At 47.3% G+C, this 20,299-nt stretch overlaps 1 protein-coding gene across 6 annotated transcripts in view; it reads left to right on the plus strand.

Moving 5' to 3' along the window:
- The window catches only part of Sec24CD (COPII coat complex component secretory 24CD), a 66,009-nt gene that overhangs the window by 19,772 nt on the left and 25,938 nt on the right, over positions 1-20,299 (plus strand). For all 6 annotated transcript variants that reach the window (XM_077648330.1, XM_077648324.1, XM_077648327.1 and 3 more), the window contains 6 exons: positions 820-935; positions 7,462-7,586; positions 7,723-7,801; positions 9,871-9,983; positions 17,681-17,774; positions 18,869-18,985. In XM_077648330.1, coding sequence (XP_077504456.1) covers positions 820-935; positions 7,462-7,586; positions 7,723-7,801; positions 9,871-9,983; positions 17,681-17,774; positions 18,869-18,985 — 644 coding nt within the window. The remainder of the gene's footprint in view (positions 1-819; positions 936-7,461; positions 7,587-7,722; positions 7,802-9,870; positions 9,984-17,680; positions 17,775-18,868; positions 18,986-20,299) is intronic.

Raw genomic sequence — 20,299 nt, forward strand, 5'->3', positions numbered from 1 at the left:
GCTGACATAGACATGCAAAGCTGAAAAAGTTTTAGCCCTTTTGCCATTGTGTTAGTCACGACTTAAATGCCTCCAACACATGCATGCATACGCACACACACACTAATCGCCTTAGTCAGTTTCTTATAAAATCACTATTCACTTGTAAAGCACTGAATTACTCTTTGGAAATTATTACTGTGCTTCTCAAGCCTGACATAGTGAAATAAAAAAAGGCACTTGTGCAATTAATGCACGGTTTAATCTGCGAATTCCGAACCTGAAAGAAGATTTTTCAAAATGTTGCATAGTTCAAACATTGGAAACGTTCCTTTGAAAACCTCATGCAAATCATGGAAGAGATTTATGTCTATTGCATGCTACTGGCTGCGTGCACATTAAATAATGTGAACAACTGGCTATGTAGCGCGCCCCTGCAGATCAGGCTTTTCTTGAGCACTTGTGCTGTATGCCGTGATTGTTTTTCGCACAGGGAAGCATCCATGAGATGACGTCAGAACCTCGTTGTGTACATGACTCTGAGTGGATCCCTGCATCTCTCTAGCCATGGGAAGGTAGCCAGGGTGCCTGACATAGGGCCATAAAGAATGGTTTGAGAAATGGGCAGAAAACTCGAGAGGTAGCTGCAGCACAGAGAACACTGTTTACCGACATACAGATTGGTGCTATGTGACCAGCTGGCTCTTGGTACAGAGTTGTCAAAGATAGTGCACCTGGTCCATCCAGAAGGGAACTATTCCTGGTTGTTGCAGTTTCTGATATTTCATGTTGTGCTTCTGATGTTGCAAACATACCGAGCTTATTTTTGGTTGCATGCAGTGCCTCCTTCTTACTTCGCCCACTTGGACCACTTGGGGCAGCGGTCAGACAAGTTCCAGCGACCTGAGCTTTGCCTTGGCTCTTACGAAATTGTTGCCACCAAGGAGTACTGCAAGGTATTTATAACACAGGCAGGCTGTTATGTTAATGAACTTGCCTGCAAATAGTGTGTGGTTTTTTTTTTGTGAGTACTGGCTTCGGAGCTGTGTACCAGTCAGTTTGATAGTAAAGTGCAGTGCCATTCGGGGATTCTGCATTCTACGCTTGCGCACCACAGGCGTCAGCATCGATATGTTAAGCTTGCTCATAATTGCATTCCCAGTTTACCCAAGAGTGCAGTGGCATGGTTGCTCAATAGATGCACATGAGGTGTGGCCTACTGCATTGTTCTTCAGCAGCGTGAGGTACCTAGTTTCTATCTCCAACTCTACAACGCTACTTGTCTTGGATAGCTAGGGATAAGCTGCAAGCAAGAAATTGTTGTACATTTGGAGCTGCAGCTGCATATATGACTGGCGGTGCTTGCTATTCTTAGGATGTAATGAGCTGTGGTTTACAAAACTTGAGATTACTGATAAAAGGATAAAGCCACATGTAGTTTTAAGCTTGATTGGTAATGTTGCTTTTGCCTTAAAGCCCAGAAAAGATGCCAGCAATTGCAGACCTATATCATTAGCCATCAATATTATGTAAAATCCTTGAGCACACCTTATACAGAGGGCTAACGAACCATTTAACTGGGAACAAATTATTAATTACACAGCAGCTTGGGTTTCGCAAGGGGCTGTCATGCACCACCCAACTCGTTGAATTTTATCATGACTTAGCTTCAGGCATCAGTGAGGGTGGCCAAATAGACTGTGTTTATAGACTGTGTTTATAGACTGTTTTTTTAGACTTTCATAAAGCCTTTGGTATGGTATCGCACTCGCCGCTTGTTAATTAAATTTGAGCAATAAATATTCACTCACATGTAGAAAATTACCTCTCGGAGCAATGAGACCGTCTTAAAATGGGAAAAGTGCAGGCTACATTGATGTTACGTCAGACGTCCGGTAAGAATCGGTTCTGGGGCCACTCTTTCTTTGTTTAGTCAAGCCCGGACACTTCGAATTATTTGCCATATCGAACACACAGGTTATCCCCTTGAAAGTCCTATGTAAAAATATAAGAAAGTCACTCAGTATATCGCACTCCAATTTCACAAGCCATTCGGTATACTGAATGGCCCGCCACGACCTGCAAGTAGAGCTTCTCCTAACAGCGCTCTTCAGTCAGAGAGACCAGTAGGCTGCACTGCCTTTGCCACCTCCTGGTAGCGCTAGCGCTGTGAAACCGCATCACGAGGTCAATGTGCGGTGTGCTTGTGGATGCTGGGTGGCCTTCCGTCTCTTGTACTCATTTTCCACACCACATCGCTGTCGTGCAGTGATGCCAACGTAACTGACCAAAGTCTGATGGCAGCTATCGCCTGGGTGCCTTGCTCGCTTCGCTGCCGAAGGCATTGCAGAAACCAACTTTACCTTAATTTTAATGAGCGATTATTCTATTCTTAGTGTACTGGTAACAGGAGTAGACACCTTATAAGATAACTCAGGGTTCGACGGAAACCTGTTTGGCAAGGAAAATTCTGCATCTCAAGAAACAAACTCACCAAGGTGAATTATGAAGAGAAACGAAAACACACCGACGTGTCGGCACTGCTGCAGGTGTCTTGTTCACAACGAGACACAAACTGATGGGCCGTTGCTTATGAACTGCCATTCCACGTGCATTCAAATGACAAGCGAAGCAATAAACAGGACGAGGGGCAATTTACCCAAAATGTACATGTGCTCTGTACGCCACGTTTTTCCTTCATAAGCAACGGCCCATCTGTTTCTGTCTCATTGTGAACAAGGCGCCCGTAGCGGTGCCGAAACGCGTGTGTTTTCAAGTTTTTCTTCTTAATTCACCTTGGCGAGTGTTTGTGTCTTGAGATAAATCTTATGGAGGATGTCGCTAGCTTCAAAGCATCGTGCACAGCAGCTTCGATGTTTCCAACAACTAGTGACTGCTGCACTGCAAGCATGCCGGCGAACAGCACGTCGCTTCAAGAAGCGAGCCACTAGCATGGGTGCAATGTATTCTTGCTTCTAGTTAACAGGTACGCTTCCCTATTGTCATTTTTTTTATATATCAAATTATTGATATATCAAACTATTTTTCAACCCCCTTCAAGTTTGATATATCTGGGTTCAGCTGTATATTTAAATGATATTTTTCAGGGAATTTTGCCTTCTTTGTGGTTATCTGCAGACGGCTGCACTGTGTACTAGTGAATTGTCAGTGACTATGATGTTTTGTGCTTATGAGCGGACGTAACATTAATTCAGTTCTGGTCTTCCACTTGGAAGATGAATTTAAATGTTAAAAAGTGTGTTCATGTTTGTTTTACCAAAAAGAAAAAATGAGTGACTTTCAGTATGATGTTAATAATGATGGTCCAGTACGCAAATTAGCTACATATAAGTACCATATTTACACGATTGTAAGTCGACTAGGGTGTAAGTCGACCCCCCCAAATCACATTTCCGAAAAAAAAAATAACTTCGAGGTTGTTAAGCTTGGCCTTGAATATTTGAACGTTATACCATTATCCAGCGGCCGCCGCTTATCGCCAGCCGCTATCGGCTGCCGCGCGCGGTTGTGCCCGGGGGCACATTCCAAAACGGAAACGTATTAGTCACTGGACAACTCGTCCACACTTCCGCCATCGTCCTCACGCGCTGCCGTCGTGATCGCTGCTGCAGTCCCACAGTACGTCGTTCTAAGGTCATCACCGAGCGAAATCCCACACTTCGCAAACAGCCACATCACGACATCTCGTGGAACAACCAAAAATCTTACCTCGCTGCAGCTGCCACACCTGTATCACCTGTTGCAAACGTCGAACTTGCGGCCCGGCGCACGGCTGTTCGTTTCTTTGGCGTAAAAAATGGCAGCCATCTTGTATGTAGCCGTGAATGAGCACCAGTCGCTTGCCGCACCTGGAGCACAAATGACGACTGACGAAGCACTAGATTAAAAACTTGTGAAACGCGGCTTGCAGTAGTCAAATGCGTCAGAGCCAAAGAGAAACTACGCATGTATGGCGTCGGCTCTTCCGACGGCTAGCAACACTCCCCGGCACCGCGGCCGTTCCGAGTGGGGATGCCGACTCGATTGGAACAGCGGCCACTTCCGTCAGCTATCAACGCACCCTTGGCTCAGTGGTTATGGTGCTCGGCTGGTGACCCAAAAGACTCTGGTTCGATCCGGGCCGCGGTGGTTGAATTTTGATGGAGGCGAAATTCTAGAGGTCCGCGTACTGTGCGATGTCAGTGCACATTAAAGAACCCCAGGTGATCGAAATGTCCGGAGCCCTTCACTACGGCGTCCCTCATAGCCCGAGTTGCTTTTGGACGTTAAACCCCCATAAACCATAAACCTTGAGCGCCGAGCACGCATTTGAAAGTAAAAAAAAAACTTGTTGGACGCTTGAGCTTCTCGTAGAACGCGATTGTGTTATCGGGCCGCCGCCGCTTATCAGCAACCGCAATCAACAGCCACGTGTGGGGAATGTGGGAGGCCAGTTTGCTGCTTATCAATAACCGCTATCAGCCGCCGCCCGGGTGCACGAGGAGGGGATGTCAGTTCTGTGCATTGACATAGCAGCTGCTCAAGGCCAGCACCAAGAGCAATGTGACTGAGCCGCGCAGCAAAAATGCAGCCACGCTATAGCATGCCTGATATCTCGTTTGTCTCGCCTTTACTTATAGTGCCATGTTTTTGTTTCGATTGTAAGTAGACCCCCCCCCCCCCCCCCACTTCGGATTTTCAAAATTTTGAAAAATCGGCCGACTTACAATCGTGTAAATACACTATGTATTTAGGTGTAATGCCATCGTTTGACCGCTCCTGAAATGTTCATGTTGATGATGTGGTTACCAGGGCCAGTAGGGCACTAAGTTTCATCGGCAGAATTTGAAATTTTTGCATAAAAATTTAAAAAATACTGGCTATCTGAGCTGCGTAAGACCCATTTGGAATGTGGTTGAGCTGTCTGGAGCCCTTCGAGCAAGACTCTTATTGAGCACCTTAAAAACTCCACAGCCCCGCAGCCATTAGTCTTGGGACGCTGCAGAAGGATGGGCAGCGTAAGTGCCACGAAAGGCGAGCTAAAATGGGAGCTGCTTGCCTCCAACTGATGAAAATTAAGGTTCAAACTCTATTTCATAGAAAAACTGGTATTAACAGAGACATATAATCTTAAACAACCTCGCTGTGGTTCCAGGCACACCGATCATAGCCTCAAAATTCGTGAGTATCGCGCCAGGACTGGCACTTACGCAAATTCCGTCTTTGTGAGATAAATTGGAAAATGGAACCAGCTGACTGAAACGCTGTTTGCTGTATCAGTGAAGTTGTATTTTTTTTCCTGTGCTGTAACCCCCCTGCTCTAACGGCTTCGGGCACTGCGAGGTGATCTCTGAAGAAAGAATGAAGAAAAGGCCAGTATGAAAGTAATTTGCATCACACAGGCTTCAAAGTTAAAATGAATGCTTCATCCAATAGCCATGCTTCATGTACCAGTGTATGAAACAACCAAAGCTGTTTGTTACATGCAGGTTTTCGTTACTTGCAGTTTTCGCTGGAAGACTCAAAGGGACAACGCTGAACAGGAAAATAATGAAAAGTAAATGTGGATGAAATTGCCCAGCAAACACACAGTGCATCCCTGTCATTCAGAGTTGTAAACATGGAGAAACATTTTGCAGTTGCGTTATAATGTGACTAAATACATGCAATGCAACTATCGCAGCAGTCACTACCATCACCGCCTCTGCTCGCATGACACCACTAGGCATGGGTTGTGGAGAGGGGGAGGGGGAGTCACATACATGGGCCTCTTTCTACGCGTCTCCTCTCTTGTCTGCTCAGCCATCGTTGTCCTAGGAAACAGTCTCTTGTTTTCAGCAAACATCACCAGCGCTCTCCACCGTACACAGAGTGGCTGCAGTGGGCCTGCACTGGTGCTGCTTTTGAACATGAACTGTTGGTGGTGTCATTTCGTGTGATACTGCAGAAGTGAAAGCTTCAGAGACTGCTGCGTTTTACATGGAGAGGCACTGATCTAGGTGTAACACGTCCTTTTTGTCAACTGCATTTGCTCGTTGTGATTGTAGACATCCTCTCATAGTGGTTCGTGTTTTTTCGTTATGAAACTTTCATGGGGTTCAGCCAAATTTCAATTAAAGTAGTACTAGCTAACAGCTAGTCGGCGTATCAAGTTCGTTATATCAAGGTCAGCTGCCAACAACACCTTCGTTACATGGAGTTCACAAACATACATATGCTTCTGTGGTGGCGGCAGTGAGGACTTGAGAAGCTTCGTAATATCGAGGAATTCACTACATGGACGTTCGTTACATCCAGTTTTAACTGCATATGGAGTGATGTTGTTCAATGGGATGAAACAATCCTTGCCTAGGGACTCCTGCGGTGTACATCACTCATTTAACTCAGTGCCATCATCTACACTTATGGGAATGTTTTACAAGTGATTCTTAGCATCAGGTACTTATTTGGACACTTCGTAACTCTTGCAGAACGTATGCGACAGTCCAGCATTATAACTAAGCCTTCATCAGATAGTGGACTTTACATAACTTTTTGCTTTGCTGCACGAAGTCATTTCATACTGCTGAGCACGTATGTAACAATTGCTCCTAAAAAGCAACGTAAAAGAGCTGATTCAGCCGAGTTTTTTTTTTTTTTTTACAAGGTCATGAAGTACAAGAGAAATAGAAAGCTGTATTTACAAACCCTGCCATTCACCCCACTGTCAAATTACTGTTGCCTGCCTAATTTCCCAACACTGTTCGCAGCATTTTATAAATACTTTTCAAAGTTCCTCAGTGTTGTACTTCAGGGCACAGGGTGAAGCACGGGAAAAAGTTTTGGGCTTTCTCCTCAGTCTCCACATTCAGCGTCGGCTGGTTTCTACCATGTCATCATCAATGCGATAGGTTCAAGGCAGTTTCGTTTTTATCTGCTCATTTTTGCTTTGCAAGTACAGCATGTTGTTTGGAAATGGCAAGAACTGAAGATGGAAGCACAATATTGATCCTTGGGGTTTGCTATTACCACTCTTTAGTAAAACGTAGGGAATTATCTCAAAAACTTACCCCCCCACCCCTTCTCCCTTCTTTTTCCACCAGGTTTTCCTCGAGGAATGTTTCTTACCCATTCTGTGCAACACTGTAGTCAAGCAGAAACTTGTGATGCGGGATGGCTTTATCATTCCTTGAATTTGTCCCACACAAGTGGCATATAGCAGCTGCATGGCATAGCGCCACATACATTAAAGGCCCTTTGGAACCCTTCACCACATATTAGAGACATATAGGTGGATACATAAAGAAAGTTTGCAATATTTATCTTATTTATGAGAAATGTAGCAATGGGCAGGCTTGCTTGCTATAAATCGGTGAGTGCTGAGGGGTGTATGACTGTTTCATAGGTTAAAGCTCCCTTCACTTACATTCACTGCCCTGGTACTATCATGTGGCAAGGTGAGTGAACTTGTGCTTACTTTTATTCTGATTTTCTTTTTTCCAGAACTCCACGTTTCCTCAGCCTCCAGCCTTCTTGTTCCTGCTAGATGTGTCGTACAACAGTATCCGAAATGGTCTGGTGCATATCTTCTGCAGCCACATTCAGTCTATCCTCCATGAATTGCCCAGGTAAGACTGCTTGTGATTGCAGTCTGCCTAGTGACTTCCGTGGAAAGGAAATGAGGTCAAAATTGCAATTATTTTGCAATTGCCATTGTTCCTTCTTGAATTAAAGTGCTATATTTATTTTGATTTCTTTGTGCAGGTCTGAAGGAGAGTCTGAATCTAAAGTGCGTGTAGGTTTTATCACCTACAGCAGTGTTGTACACTTCTACAATCTCAAGGTATGTCCTGCCTACTGGCATATGTTATGGTGGTTTTGTTTCCATCCTAATGCCTTCCGCTGTTTGCCATTTCAGTGGTTTGCCACATATAAATGCTATTATATGGTGGTGTGCCGTACATAATGTGAACCTTCAAAAAATAAACCACTGTGCTTACAGCCCCCCCCCCCCCCCCCCCCCCCCCCCGCCGCCTCCATTTTACATGCAGAGAACAATAAGTGCTTTCTGTTGGGACCAAACAAATTGGAATATGAGGAGTGCGTCTTTCTTTCTTTTTTTTTGTGGATGTGTGTTCCCAAGCTACCTCTTTCAGGCTGCTGGGACTGAAATGGAATAGTCTCGGCCACATAGCCATTTAAGTGATTCTATTTAGTGCTGTCATGACTGACATGAGAGAGCTTGAACAGGGTATAGCTCTCTGACTTTGTCCCGTTACATTGTTTCTTATTTGCCCAAGAAATAATGGCTAATAAGAAAGGCAAAGCAAGAAAGTAAAGCAATAGGTGGTCACATCTATTGAATGACATACAAACAAAATTTGGAGTAGAGCTGTCCAAATGTGGCAGAGTTGGTGAAGCAGAATCATGCTATGGTAATACTGTATTAAAATGGGATTTGTGAAGTCATTCACGGTTGCAAAAATTTTTCATGAAACCTCTGTGGGTAAGCTTTCTTCACCACGGCAGTGCAGTACATTGTTGAAGATGAAATTCGGTGTAGCGCTGGCAGACATGTTTCACATGTGTTTGCTGCCACAACTGCTCACCACCATTGCACTCGCATTGTTATGGTAAAGGGGTTTTTGCTGTGCAGAGAAGCCAGCCTTGAACGATAAAACTTTGTCACATCATGTATGGTAGTAACTTTTGATGACAGGCATGTTGGGTGCAGCTGGTGTCTAAATTGTCTGGAGGGAGCACTCAGACGGTGTGCAGCAAAGACTAAAAAGGTGAATTAGACAGTAGCTGATGGTTTTCAAGCAACATGCCCATGCCCACCTAGCTTGTGGGCATATGCAGCTCTATTTCATGTCAACAGTGACTCCAAAACCAAGCAGCTGCAGCAAGGTGTCACTTCGTTTGTAGGACAGTGTCCCAAAGCAGTGCTCTACACAAGTGCAATATGTTCTGTACCCGTAGCAAGGCCAGTGGAGTTGAGTCCTGTTTCACATTTTTGTCTCAGGATTTTGTTGCAAATGCTTTCAGCATTACTTCATTGCACACGTTTGTATGAGTTCAGCATTTTGGAAGAGTTTGGAGGACAGCTGTCATCGCTGCCAATTCAATGGTATCCTCATGAAAGAGTCCATAGCCTTTGTCCATAGCCATTGGCCTTGCTTTGGGTGAAAACAAGGAACTACTAGTTTATTACTGTGCTGTTTGTATTTGAATTTCACCAAAAGTACATGTCATGGATTTTTAACTTTTAAACAGGAAATTTAGCTTTGACTCATAGTAACCTTCCAGAAGCTAGACAATGTGCAAAAAATTCTCATTGTAATAAATTTTAGTGCATTCACTGTCTTCAGTCGTTGATTGAGGACCAAATATTACTCTGGATTGAAAACATTATTTTATTGAACTAATCTGTGAATATTGTGAGGAGTATGGAAGCAATTGCAGGATCAGTCAGTTTATAGAGAGGGAGAAGTGCTGCACTTAATTGCTACTCCATATTGCTTTTTCACTTTAGACAGTGCTATCTGGGAATGTACTATTGCAATGCCACCTGGGCTTGCAACACCATAATTAGATGAGCTGCCTACCTGCATTTGGCAGCGGAAATTTGGCACTCCTGCTTATTGTACTGCAAATTCAAGACATTAATTTGCAGTTTTTTTTTATTTTTCAGGTTTTCTTATATCAAAGCAGACTAGTGTATGTAGTGTCGTGTATACCTGTACACTGTGCTGATTAACCAGTACTGTTGTGTAGAGAAGAGCACAGGTCCTGGCTGGGGCTGTTTTTATGGAGGCAAAATGGAGCGGGTATTTGGTATAAAAGTTTTGTATTGTAGAACTTGGGGGAAAAACACATGCAGGGGTCTGAGTATCTTTTGCTTTTTTGCAGGCCAGCCTGGCTCAGCCACAGATGCTGGTGGTACCAGACGTGCATGACATGTTTGTGCCTTTGTTGGATGGTTGTCTCGTCTCTGTTCAGGAGGCTTCTGGCCTCATTGATAGGTAAGCTGTCCTCACTCACTGGTGGCCATCAGTTTTAAAAGCTTTCAGTTCACTTCAACTTTTGTGTTGTAAACGGGCGGTAATGTCAAGTTCCATCTTGTCCTGTTTCTTCCAAAGAAAAAACCAAGCTTTCAATCATTTATGCCAATTTAAAAAAAAAAAAAACTGTCGCAGTGTGTTTCTCCTAAACCATGTTAATTAATTAAAGTCGGCAGGTATGGGAGTAGCAGCAAACAGTGCTTGACACGGTCCAAGTTTCATAAAAAGCTGCTGATTCTCAAGGATAAGTTATGGGACTGTAGCTGGAATATAAAAAAATATGGAAACATAATCTTGAGCTTTCACATTTAAGTAGCAAATCTGTTAGCAGATCCTAACATTGAATCTCACTGTAGAACACCTTAGTGAGGAGACAGTTACTAAAGCTTTACTTTTTTTCTTGCTGGTGTATTGCACTGAATACAGAAAGCTCCAAAAAATTGGGAAGGTTCATGCTCAGATGTAGCCGTTAATGGCCTGTTATTGCATGAGACTGGATAAGCACTAAAAGAAGTTTAGTATCAACTCATGCTTGCAAACCTTATAAAAACAATAAGGTATGAGTAAACCAATTTCATTCTCTCCCTGCATTAGTTTTCTTCCCTCGGAGTGATGAATGATTGTATTCTGCCGCCAACCTTCTTTTCATTATACCTTACATTGATGTAATTGTTGTTTCTCGTGTTTTCTTTGTTTCATGAACACACGCTTTTAGAAAATGTGTTCTGGCACAGGAAAAATGCTCTACCTGTGGCAGGGGCGGATTAATAGGTCATTCTTGGAGCGGGCGGTTGGGGGTAGGGGGGGGGGGGGGGGGGGGAGTGTGTGATTCTTGCGGTGGGTTTGGTGAGGGGCAGAGTGGTAGGAAGAGGAGGAATGCGCAGCCCAGTAACTGCCTCCTTTCTTGCGAGGGGTCATCGCAACTGGGCTGCGCTGGGAAGAGGAGTGAAAATATTAGGAGAGGGGAAGCAGGTCTGGTCAGGAGAGGGGAAAGGGGGTAGGGGAGGGGGAGAGCACGAAAGCGCTCGCAGGAGACGAGGGGGGGCTCCCAGAAAGGGGGGCGCACTGGAACATTGCACAAATTTGGGAATGTAGGGCCAAGCTCCATCCACTGAATGCGGTCCACACAGAGGGGCACAAGAGAAGTCACGGGCACAAAGAGGCCAGGCGCATGGGGCGGCGATGCCACGGGGTCTAGTGAGCACGGTGTCTAGTGAGGGCGGGCCAAAAGCTGTAATTGCGGTGCACACACACGTGAGAGTGAGGCATGTCAGTTTCAATGTTGTTAGATACGATTGTAGAAGCCTGCTTCACGTATGAAGCGGACAAGAGAGCGGAGCGCACTGCGGGAGTTGCTAGCTGTAGAGTTTGGAAAAGTTAGGTCTCCCACAGTGTCAGAGGGGAGGCCAAGTTCGCGGTATGCACCGATGAGCGTGGCACATGGAGTGAAAACGCGGGGCACACACAAAGTAAATGTTCGACGGTTTCCACATCACCACACTCACGACACAGGGCATCGCCCTCACCTCGGATGCGTTGGCGTCGTTCTGCCATCCATGCACATCCTATGCGAATTCGGAGGAGAACTGAGCGTGCCTTAGGGCCAAAGTCGCCGAAAGTGATGATGCGGGACGGCTTGCCACACGCCACACGAGGGTCTGGATGACGCTTAGTGGGTTTGTGCCGAATGATGTGTCGGGCTACGTCGTAGCTGGACACTGAGTCACTGAAGAGCACAGCACTGTTGTTGTGAGACTCCTTGGCTAGTTTGTCCGCAGCTTCATTTCCAGGGAGGCCGATGTGGGATGGGACCCACTGGATAACAATGTCACATCCTCGATCGCGCACTGCACAAAACTTCACATGAAGTAATTGGGCACAAACAGAAACACGATCGAGGGAGCAGAGTTGGGCAATGGCTGTGCGAGAGTCACAGAGAACAGCCACTCGGGAGAGGTGAGGCTGTTCGAGAAGAATGTCTACAGCCAGATGAAGCCCTGCCAACTCAGTGGTGGTGGAGGAGGAGAAAAAGCGAAGTCTACACTGTCGCTGCAAGCTGAGGGTGGGAACCACTCAGGCAGCAGTAGCCGATTACCCGTCTTTCGCCACTGAACCGTTGGTGTATAGCAGGGTGCGATCAGAAAAGTCTGAGTCTACACGTTGCGCGGTCTCCTAAAGAATAGCGCAATGGGGTGTCTTTCGCTTTGATTGCACTCCGGTTAGACTAGTGATGATGCAAAGCGGTGGGTTGCGATGTGGGGGTGGCAGTGGTGGCGCGGGGTTGTGTGGTGAGGTCATTAGCTCATCAAATTGACGGACGGCTTCCCCCATGCGAGAATGGGTTGACGATTGTAGTCGGTCAAGTAGCGCCCGGGCGTCCGGGGCCCTATGGAGACGCTCTACATGATGAAGGGCTGTGCGCTCCGCTCGAAGAGAAACTGGCCATGCTCAGAGTTCAGCGTAAGTAGGGCCGACTTGAGAGTCACTGGGGAGGCCCGCAAATCGTCTGATTGCCTGGCGGTGATCAGCGTCAGTGTGTCTCCAGTGTCCAGGGCGAAGCTTGATTAATGGGAGGGCGTATAGGACGCGGGCTGAGGCGATCCTCTCATACAAACGTCGTGGTAGAGAGGGCGTAGTTCCCTCGCCTCGGGCTAGGAGTCGTGCGGCATATGACGCAACTCGCTTGTTCTCTGCGTGTAGTGTTCTCACTGCAGTGTTCCAGTTGAGCCTGTAATCTATGGTGATGCCAAGGTATTTCCCGCTTGTCTTCCAGGGAAGTGGTGCACCTTGGAGCTGCAGAGTGGGCGTGTTTTTCGTATGACACAGCCTGGGATGAAAAACCATAGCCACTGTCTTTTCAGAAGTGATGGAGAGCCCTATGTCGTTGAGATAGGCAGTTGTTGCGTCAAGAGCAGCCTGAAATGATGCTAGTATTTTTGGTCCTTCTTTGGAGAGACCGGAAATTATAAGAGCAATGTCATCCGCATAAATAGCTGAATGGATGGGATAGCATGAAGCTGGCAGGTTTGCGGGAAGTCAAGCTAGCGCCAGATTAAAAAGAAAGGGGCTTAGGACGCTGCCCTGTGGGACTCCCGTGTGGACAGGCCTGCGAGTGCTGAGTGTAGCAGCCACGCGAACTTGAGAAGTCCGGGCTGTGAGAAATGCTTCAATATAACGAAAGAGCCTGTTGCAAATGCCCAGATAGCGGAGTGAGTGGGGGATGACAGGATTTGGAAGGAGGTCAAAACGCTGCGTACATCCAGCAGGATTTGCTGTGGTATCTTCGAGTGTTGCTATGATTTGGGCAATGCTGTCAGCTGTGCAGCGGTTCCTTTTGAAACCACTTTGCTCTGGAGGAAGAGCCTGACAGGCAGAGGCTATCCACTCTAAACGTCTGAGAGCAACAGCTTCAGGAGTTTTGCCTGCAGCCGATGTAAGAGATACAGGGCGATAAGATGTAACAGCTTTCTGAGGTTTTCCGCACTTCAGTATGGGCACGATAACAGCTGATCTCCACTACTCAGGGACGAGACCTGTGATTCATTTATGATTGAAGGAGGCAAGTAGGTGTTGACGTTGTTTCGTCATCGAGGTTTAGGAGCATTTTGTACGTCACGTCCTCTGCTCCCAGTGCGCTGCGCCTACCGCATCTTCACTCTAGAGCATAGGAAAGCTCGTGTGCAGTTATTTCTGTTCTGCAGAGTTCAGTAATGTCAGCCTGAAGGTGGCTGGGGAGGGAGAGAGAAACTGCTGGAGCAAGGTAGCAGGCTGCAGTGTGCTGGAAGGAAAATTGGTCAGCAAGATTTTCTGCCAAGACTGCAGTCGTGGTGCCTCTGGATATTGCCACAGCGAGAACAGGGTTGCGTGGCACTTTGGGGTCAAGCATGGCACTCGGTATTTTCCAGGCTCGATCTGAGTGATGCGTGTCGTTGAGTGCGGCACACAGATTGGCCCAGCTTTGTTTGCGGCGCCGAGCTGCGTGTCGGCGGCAGACGGCATCTATCCTGTTGTAGATTGTCCAGTGGGCCGGTTTGCGAGTGCAAATTGCTCGTCGCTGCGCGACTCGCCTTGCAGCGCGGAGATTTAGTGTCTTGATATCCGGGACTGGTTCTCCAATGGGGACAGTACACTTTACTGTGGCAGCTTGAGCACATTTGGAAACATGGCAAAAGAAGTCGGACCCATTGGGACTTGCACCAACACAGCGCTCGCGAAATTCGGACCACTTCACAACAGTATATGACCGTGCGGTGGGGCGGTCGGAGTGGGTAGGTGTGAGTACTATAGGGTAATGATCGGAGCCTTGGGTGTCTGGTTCACACTTCCATTTGTAAGAGCAATTTCGAGTGGCGAAGGTTAGGTCAATAGGATTATGTTCTCCAATGCGTTGGACATGGGTAGGGCATCCAGTATTAAGAATGCTAAGTCGAGAAGACTAGACTTGGATGGATATTCCACGACCATGATGGTTAATTTTGCTGCATCCCCAAAGAGTGTGGTGCGCATTGAAATCGCCGCAATGAGAGAGTCTGTGCCCAGTCGGTCTGCGAGACGAGTGATGAATGATGCGTCCCACTTGACGCAGGGGCGGACATAGACGCTGACAATGGCCGTGTCCGTGTTGCGGATGCGTACTATTATGGCACAGCATTCGACGGCACGGTTTGTGAGATCAGAGACATTGACAATGGCATGAGAGAGAGAGTCGCACACGTAAATAGCGGTGCGTGGGCGGGTGATGGCATGATGAGAAGAATTAGTGCATGGAACTAGAATGCATTGGACGGAAGCACAGCAAGTGGGGCCGCTATATCCGATGAAGTTGGGAAGTGTCATCTCCTCTGCGCTCACATGGTTTTCCTGCTATGCGAGCACATCACAGTCAAGGCGCGGAAGGAGCTGAACTAGTTCTGCGTGGCGCCGGTGCAAGGAACGGCAATTCCACTGCCTGATGCGCGGCCGTAAGGGGCTAGCAATTCTAGCCATTCTGGCTGTTACTTAGAGCACTTTGTGCAGCCAGAGCGGCATCACAGAGTTGGCGAGCATTCAAGTTGGGGAGGAACTCCGCCAGAGCCCGGACTGCCGCAGAAAGTGCAGCAATTACAGCGTCTTTGCTGTCGGGATTGCTTCCTGTTTTTGTTGCAGCACTTGTTGCTGGTCTGTTGAGCAGGGCATCAGCACACGTAAGGCCCTGCTGTATTGGGGCAGAGGGCTCCATTTGAGTTGTGTCCGCAGGAGCAGTCTTGTTTGACTGTGCGACAGAGATTTGTTGTGCGGTAACTGGGATGACGCAAGGAGGATGGTCACTTTGCGTTCTTGTTGCCAGCGTGGGCAACGAGGCTCTGTTGTGGGATGCTTGCCCCCACAGTTAGCGCAGCGAGCGCTTTCAGAAGTGCACTGCTGTTTGGGATAGGGAGCGCCACAACGGAGACAGCGAGTGGGTGCCTTAGAGGTCGCCGTAGTGTGGCCGAGAGCCCCGTAGTTATAACATTGAACTGGACGAGGGAGACAGGCATGCACAGAGCGTCGGAGTTTGAAGAGCGCTACCTCCTCAGGAGGTTTCACGCTGGCGAAGCGGATAACAAGATTCTTGCCGCTACGCTTACACCCTGGGACAGGGGTTCGGCTTTCAATATTGGCGGCTAATTCCTCGACAGGAATGTTGGTGTCTGCAGAGTAGATGACTCCAACGCAGCTGTTGGTGTTGGCTGGTTTCCCCTTTACAGCAACACCACAGATGGATGCAGTGTCAAGAAATTGTTGCAGATTTTCTGTCAAGTGTACGTCTACTGCTACAACATTCCGGCGGTGGTTGACGCGAACGCGCTCTACAGCAGGGTGCTTAGAGAGCTCAGCAGCAATTGCTTCCTGGGAGAATGCGAGGAAGTTCGCTTTCCTGTCAGCTGGCCTGTATACGACGGTCTCAATGTCTTTTAGGCCAGAGCTATGCGCATTGCTGTTACGCGAGGAGAATTGAAGCTCAGATGCGAGCGTCAGTAGTTGTGGCTGCATTGGTGCGGTGTCTGTTTGAGCGGGCGTTTCTGTAGCAGACGACGCGGGCCGGGTAAGAGCTTGTTCGAAGGGACGGAATGCGAGACGACGGTGCCGTTCTTGCTGCAACTTTGAAGGCCGCGTGCGGGGGGGGCGGGGGGGGGGGGGGGGGGGGGGGGGGTTTGCGCCGAGCGCCCTCTCCCGTTGGAGGCGGGGCTTGAGACTCCGGAGGAGAAGCGGCGGGGCGACGCGGAGAAGCCCATGTCGACTGCCTGTTGTATTCTGGCTGAGTGAAAGCGTCTTGAACGCTATCTTTCAGAGTTTTCTTTTGTGGCTGCGCTGCTATTGTCAGTCTCATTAGCGTCAGTGGGCCGTGGAAAAGAGGTGAGAACTGGCGATGGATTAACTTGTGGGTTGGGGGGTGCAGTGGCATTGCCAGCAGGTCTGCTGTCTTGCGAAGAGATTTCACTCCTGTAGACAAATGTGGGCTCATCATTTTCTCCTCGTGGATTGGAGGAGGGTAGAAGTGCTGGGTCTTTTACCTTTGAGGTGTCGGTTTGAAAGGGCCCCTCGTAGGGCTGTGGTGAGGCCTCAATATGAGTTTGGGTGGAGCTGACGTTGGATGCAGATGGTCCCTGCTCCTCGGGGATGAGAAAATCGTGGACCTCCTCATCAGCGTCGGCCTCTGAGGGAGGCATGAGCACCCGAAGGGGCTCGAATGGGTTGGGAGTGAGGAAATTCTCCGCATGGGGGGATGGTGGGTTCTTGTGCGTCATTTGAAAGACATCCTGTTGCGGTGGCGGGGCCTGTGTTTTTGACGCAGTGCAATGGTTGTGCACGGACAGCTGTGGAGACGGGAGTCGGCGTGAGGCTGTCAAAGCGCCTGAGCACTGGAGGCTCAGGAGTGTGGAAGGCGGGAGTGCCTTCTCTAGACACATAGGCATCTGCAGTGGTATCTGTAGTGGCCTGGGGCGTAGCAGTTAGGGGCTGTCGGTTTTCAAATGCGGTGATGAGGCATTTCGCCTCCGCCTGGGAGTTGACGATGGCGTTCGCTTCGGTGATAAGCTTGCGGAGCATGCGTGAACAGCCTGCGCTGTTCGCACGCCTGTGCCGGCTGTTTATGCGGTCATAGATGGTAGGCACATCTAGGACGTGGAGCGCGTCCTCGTCCATGCTGTGTAGTTAAGCACTGAGTGCTACAATGCAGAGGTGAGCTGTTGAGATGTTATCCCGTGGGCGAGGGGAGTCGAAAGCGGCAGAGCGCCATGGCATCGCACATAAATCCCTATCGGCGGTAAGGGAGCGTACAGGACACGCACAGACACGGGCAGAGCACGATGATGCACAGACGAGCGCACAGGCACAGGTGTCATAGGGCACTGCAGCGAAGAGCGCGCGCACTCCTGTAGGGAGACTGAGAGCTGCGAGAACGGGGAATCCGAGAACCGAGTAGTGGGGGGCCAGTTCTATTTGAACCATGTATTTTCTGAAAATTTTTCTTGGGGTTTATCATGGTTTTGCTATGTAAATTTTATTGCTTGGGGGGGGGGGGGGGGGGGGGGGGTGCCCCCTCCCCCCTTTGTTTTTTTTAAATCTGCCCCTGACCTATGATCATTAATGAGTTAAGGGGCAGGTGTACTACTTGTGTGGTCTTTTTTCTTCCGCAGCCTTTTGGAACAGATTCCTGTAATGTTTGGGGAGACTCGTGAGACTGAGACAGTCCTTGGTTCAGCTATTCAGGCTGGCCTGGAAGCCCTCAAGGTAACTGTCATTTGAATTGCTTTTTACTCTTCGGAAAGTGCAAAATATATGCTTAATTTTTTTTAAGATGCATCCTTTGCCATCACAAATCTTATCCTTCAGCTGTTCTGTCATTATAAGCTTGTTAGGACCATACCATGCACACTGCTCATAGTGCAAGCTACACTGGTCAGGAGGGAGACCTGTACACTAGGCTACGCGGGGATAAATGTCTCGTGGTGTGTGCAGCAGACAAGCAATGCACAGAGGCGTCTTGGCAGCATGGCCTCAAACTGCATTTCATCTCTTTCCATTGCTTTCCTTTATATATATTGCAGTCTAATGTTGTTGTTTTTTGTCCTGTATTTTTTGTCAACTGTGTTGGCTGGTGCAGCGTATTGTTCAGGCTGTAATTAAAGGGTATCCAAGAAGTCTCCCATCAGAGCTGCCACTTTTGTTTTGGGGCTTTCTTTCTCCTCGCTAGAGAGGAAGCACGGGGGCACGCTGAGCATAGCACTTGATATGCACTCCATGTTTAACCAAACTTCACTTCCCTCTTTTTTCTTACTTTCTCTTTCCTTTTTTTTCTCTCTGAACAAGTTGGCCTGTGGTGTCACATTTTTTGTTTGCTAGGAATGTCATGCTTATACCATGAAAGTTGGCGACAGCTAAGAGCTGACAAATTTGGCTTTGTCTGGGGCACATGTGGCTGCATAGTTCTTTAATTTTTTTTCTTTCTGCTAGTTAGGTACACAGCTTTATGGCTGTTTGTGCCGCAGTATGGTTCGCTTACTGCTCGGGGTTCCCTTGCTGCATAGTGAGCTGTAGTAATAGTGCTTTATGGCTTACTGAACATTCTGTTGGCCCTGTATTAGTGGTTATAGAAGCCACATAGCTCTTTGGAAGTATACTTTTTGTGATATTTCAATCATGAGTTGTAGTTTTTTTGCTGAGTTCATGCCAGTTAATGTTAGTATGCTTATCGTTTTAATAAAACTGTTTGTATGTGCTGACTTCTCATCTTCAGGGGCCTGTCTCTGGTATCATGCTACTGGTGTGCTGATTCCTGCCAGTTAAACTTGAATTTTAAGAAAATTGTATGTTGTCCTTTGCAGGCGGCTGAGTGTTCAGGTAAACTGTTTGTGATGCATACAAGCCTGCCTATCGCCGATGCTCCAGGAAAGTTGAAGAACAGAGATGACCGCAAGCTACTTGGCACTGACAAAGAAAAGGTGTGTAATGAGGGAATTTTGGTTTAATAGCACAAGAGACCTGGTTATCCAAGTTCCACAGCTTGGCTGGTGTTGAGGATCTTGGTATAGCTTTTGTAGAGTACAGAACAAAATGCTGAGAAATGAAACGTAATGCTGATAAACAGTGAGGTGGTGGATCGGGCTATTTTGTACTAAAATGCTATTTTGGAAGTGCTAAGATTTGACATGGACAAGTGCTACTTCCAAGTGATCTATTCAGTGAAACCCACGTGTGTTTCATGTGTGCCCTCAAGCTACTAGAATGACATCATTCGTAACGAAACAAGTGACAGATTACAAGGCCATACTAAAGAGTGCGAGCTCTTTTCTTGATAATGAGATAGGCAGTGAGCTGATGCAGTTACTCCCTAGTCATGCCGTGTTTTGTGCTTCAGTGATTTTTTTGTGCCAATTGGTCACCCTTTTTTTACTAATGGTTTGGCACTTAGAGACGGAACACAGTCGCGGCACTTTTTTGCAGTGAATAGCCAGAAAACCACCGGTCGAATTTATCGTTGTTTCGCTCATGCAAACGGTGTTTGATAGAGCATCTAGTCTGTCCCACTTAATTCTTGCCTCAAGACAGTGGGAAGCAATAGACAATGCAATCTGTGCACTCAACATATATTGCTTGGCGTTATACTGCATTTTTGTATAAAAGAAGCGTAGGGCTTCATGATCGGGGGGCTGACTTGGGGATTAAATCATGCAAATGTCGAGAAAAAAAAAAGATTTTAGAAAAGATCAGATTTCGTATCTATATGGCGTTTTTATCATATCCTGAAAACGGTCCAGAACTGACCTTTAATAATGTTTTTGTGACCGCAGGCAGCAAAAAACTGGCTAAAATCTCTATGAAAATGGCCGATTTTCAAGCACGATATGCACTGCCGCTTGCGGCAAGGCTGGTGTCACCTGAAAGATGGTTTCATAGCGATTCTCCTCCCATCAGCTCACATGTCTACAATGAAAAACAAGCACAAAAGGTTAAAATAGCATCTATTGGTCTGGCCTGTCACGTGACACTCGGTGCGCCTTGTGTGTGGCTGCTGATCGGCGGCGTTTATTGGACCATCTGCTTCTGTGGCATACATGTACGCTTTTGCTGACTTATACCCATGTCACACTAGCAAATTTAATTTCATTCCAATAGAATGTCATTCGATGCATCGAATGTCATTCGGTCTTTTTCGGTGCTGCACGGTAAAAAAATAATGTCATTCGAAAATGATGGCAGTGACAATCAATGAAAAAAAAAGTAGTACAATTCAAACATATCAGTGCGCATAAAAG

Source organism: Amblyomma americanum, chromosome 1, assembly GCF_052857255.1.
Source record: "Amblyomma americanum isolate KBUSLIRL-KWMA chromosome 1, ASM5285725v1, whole genome shotgun sequence".
Lineage (NCBI taxonomy): Eukaryota > Metazoa > Arthropoda > Arachnida > Ixodida > Ixodidae > Amblyomma > Amblyomma americanum.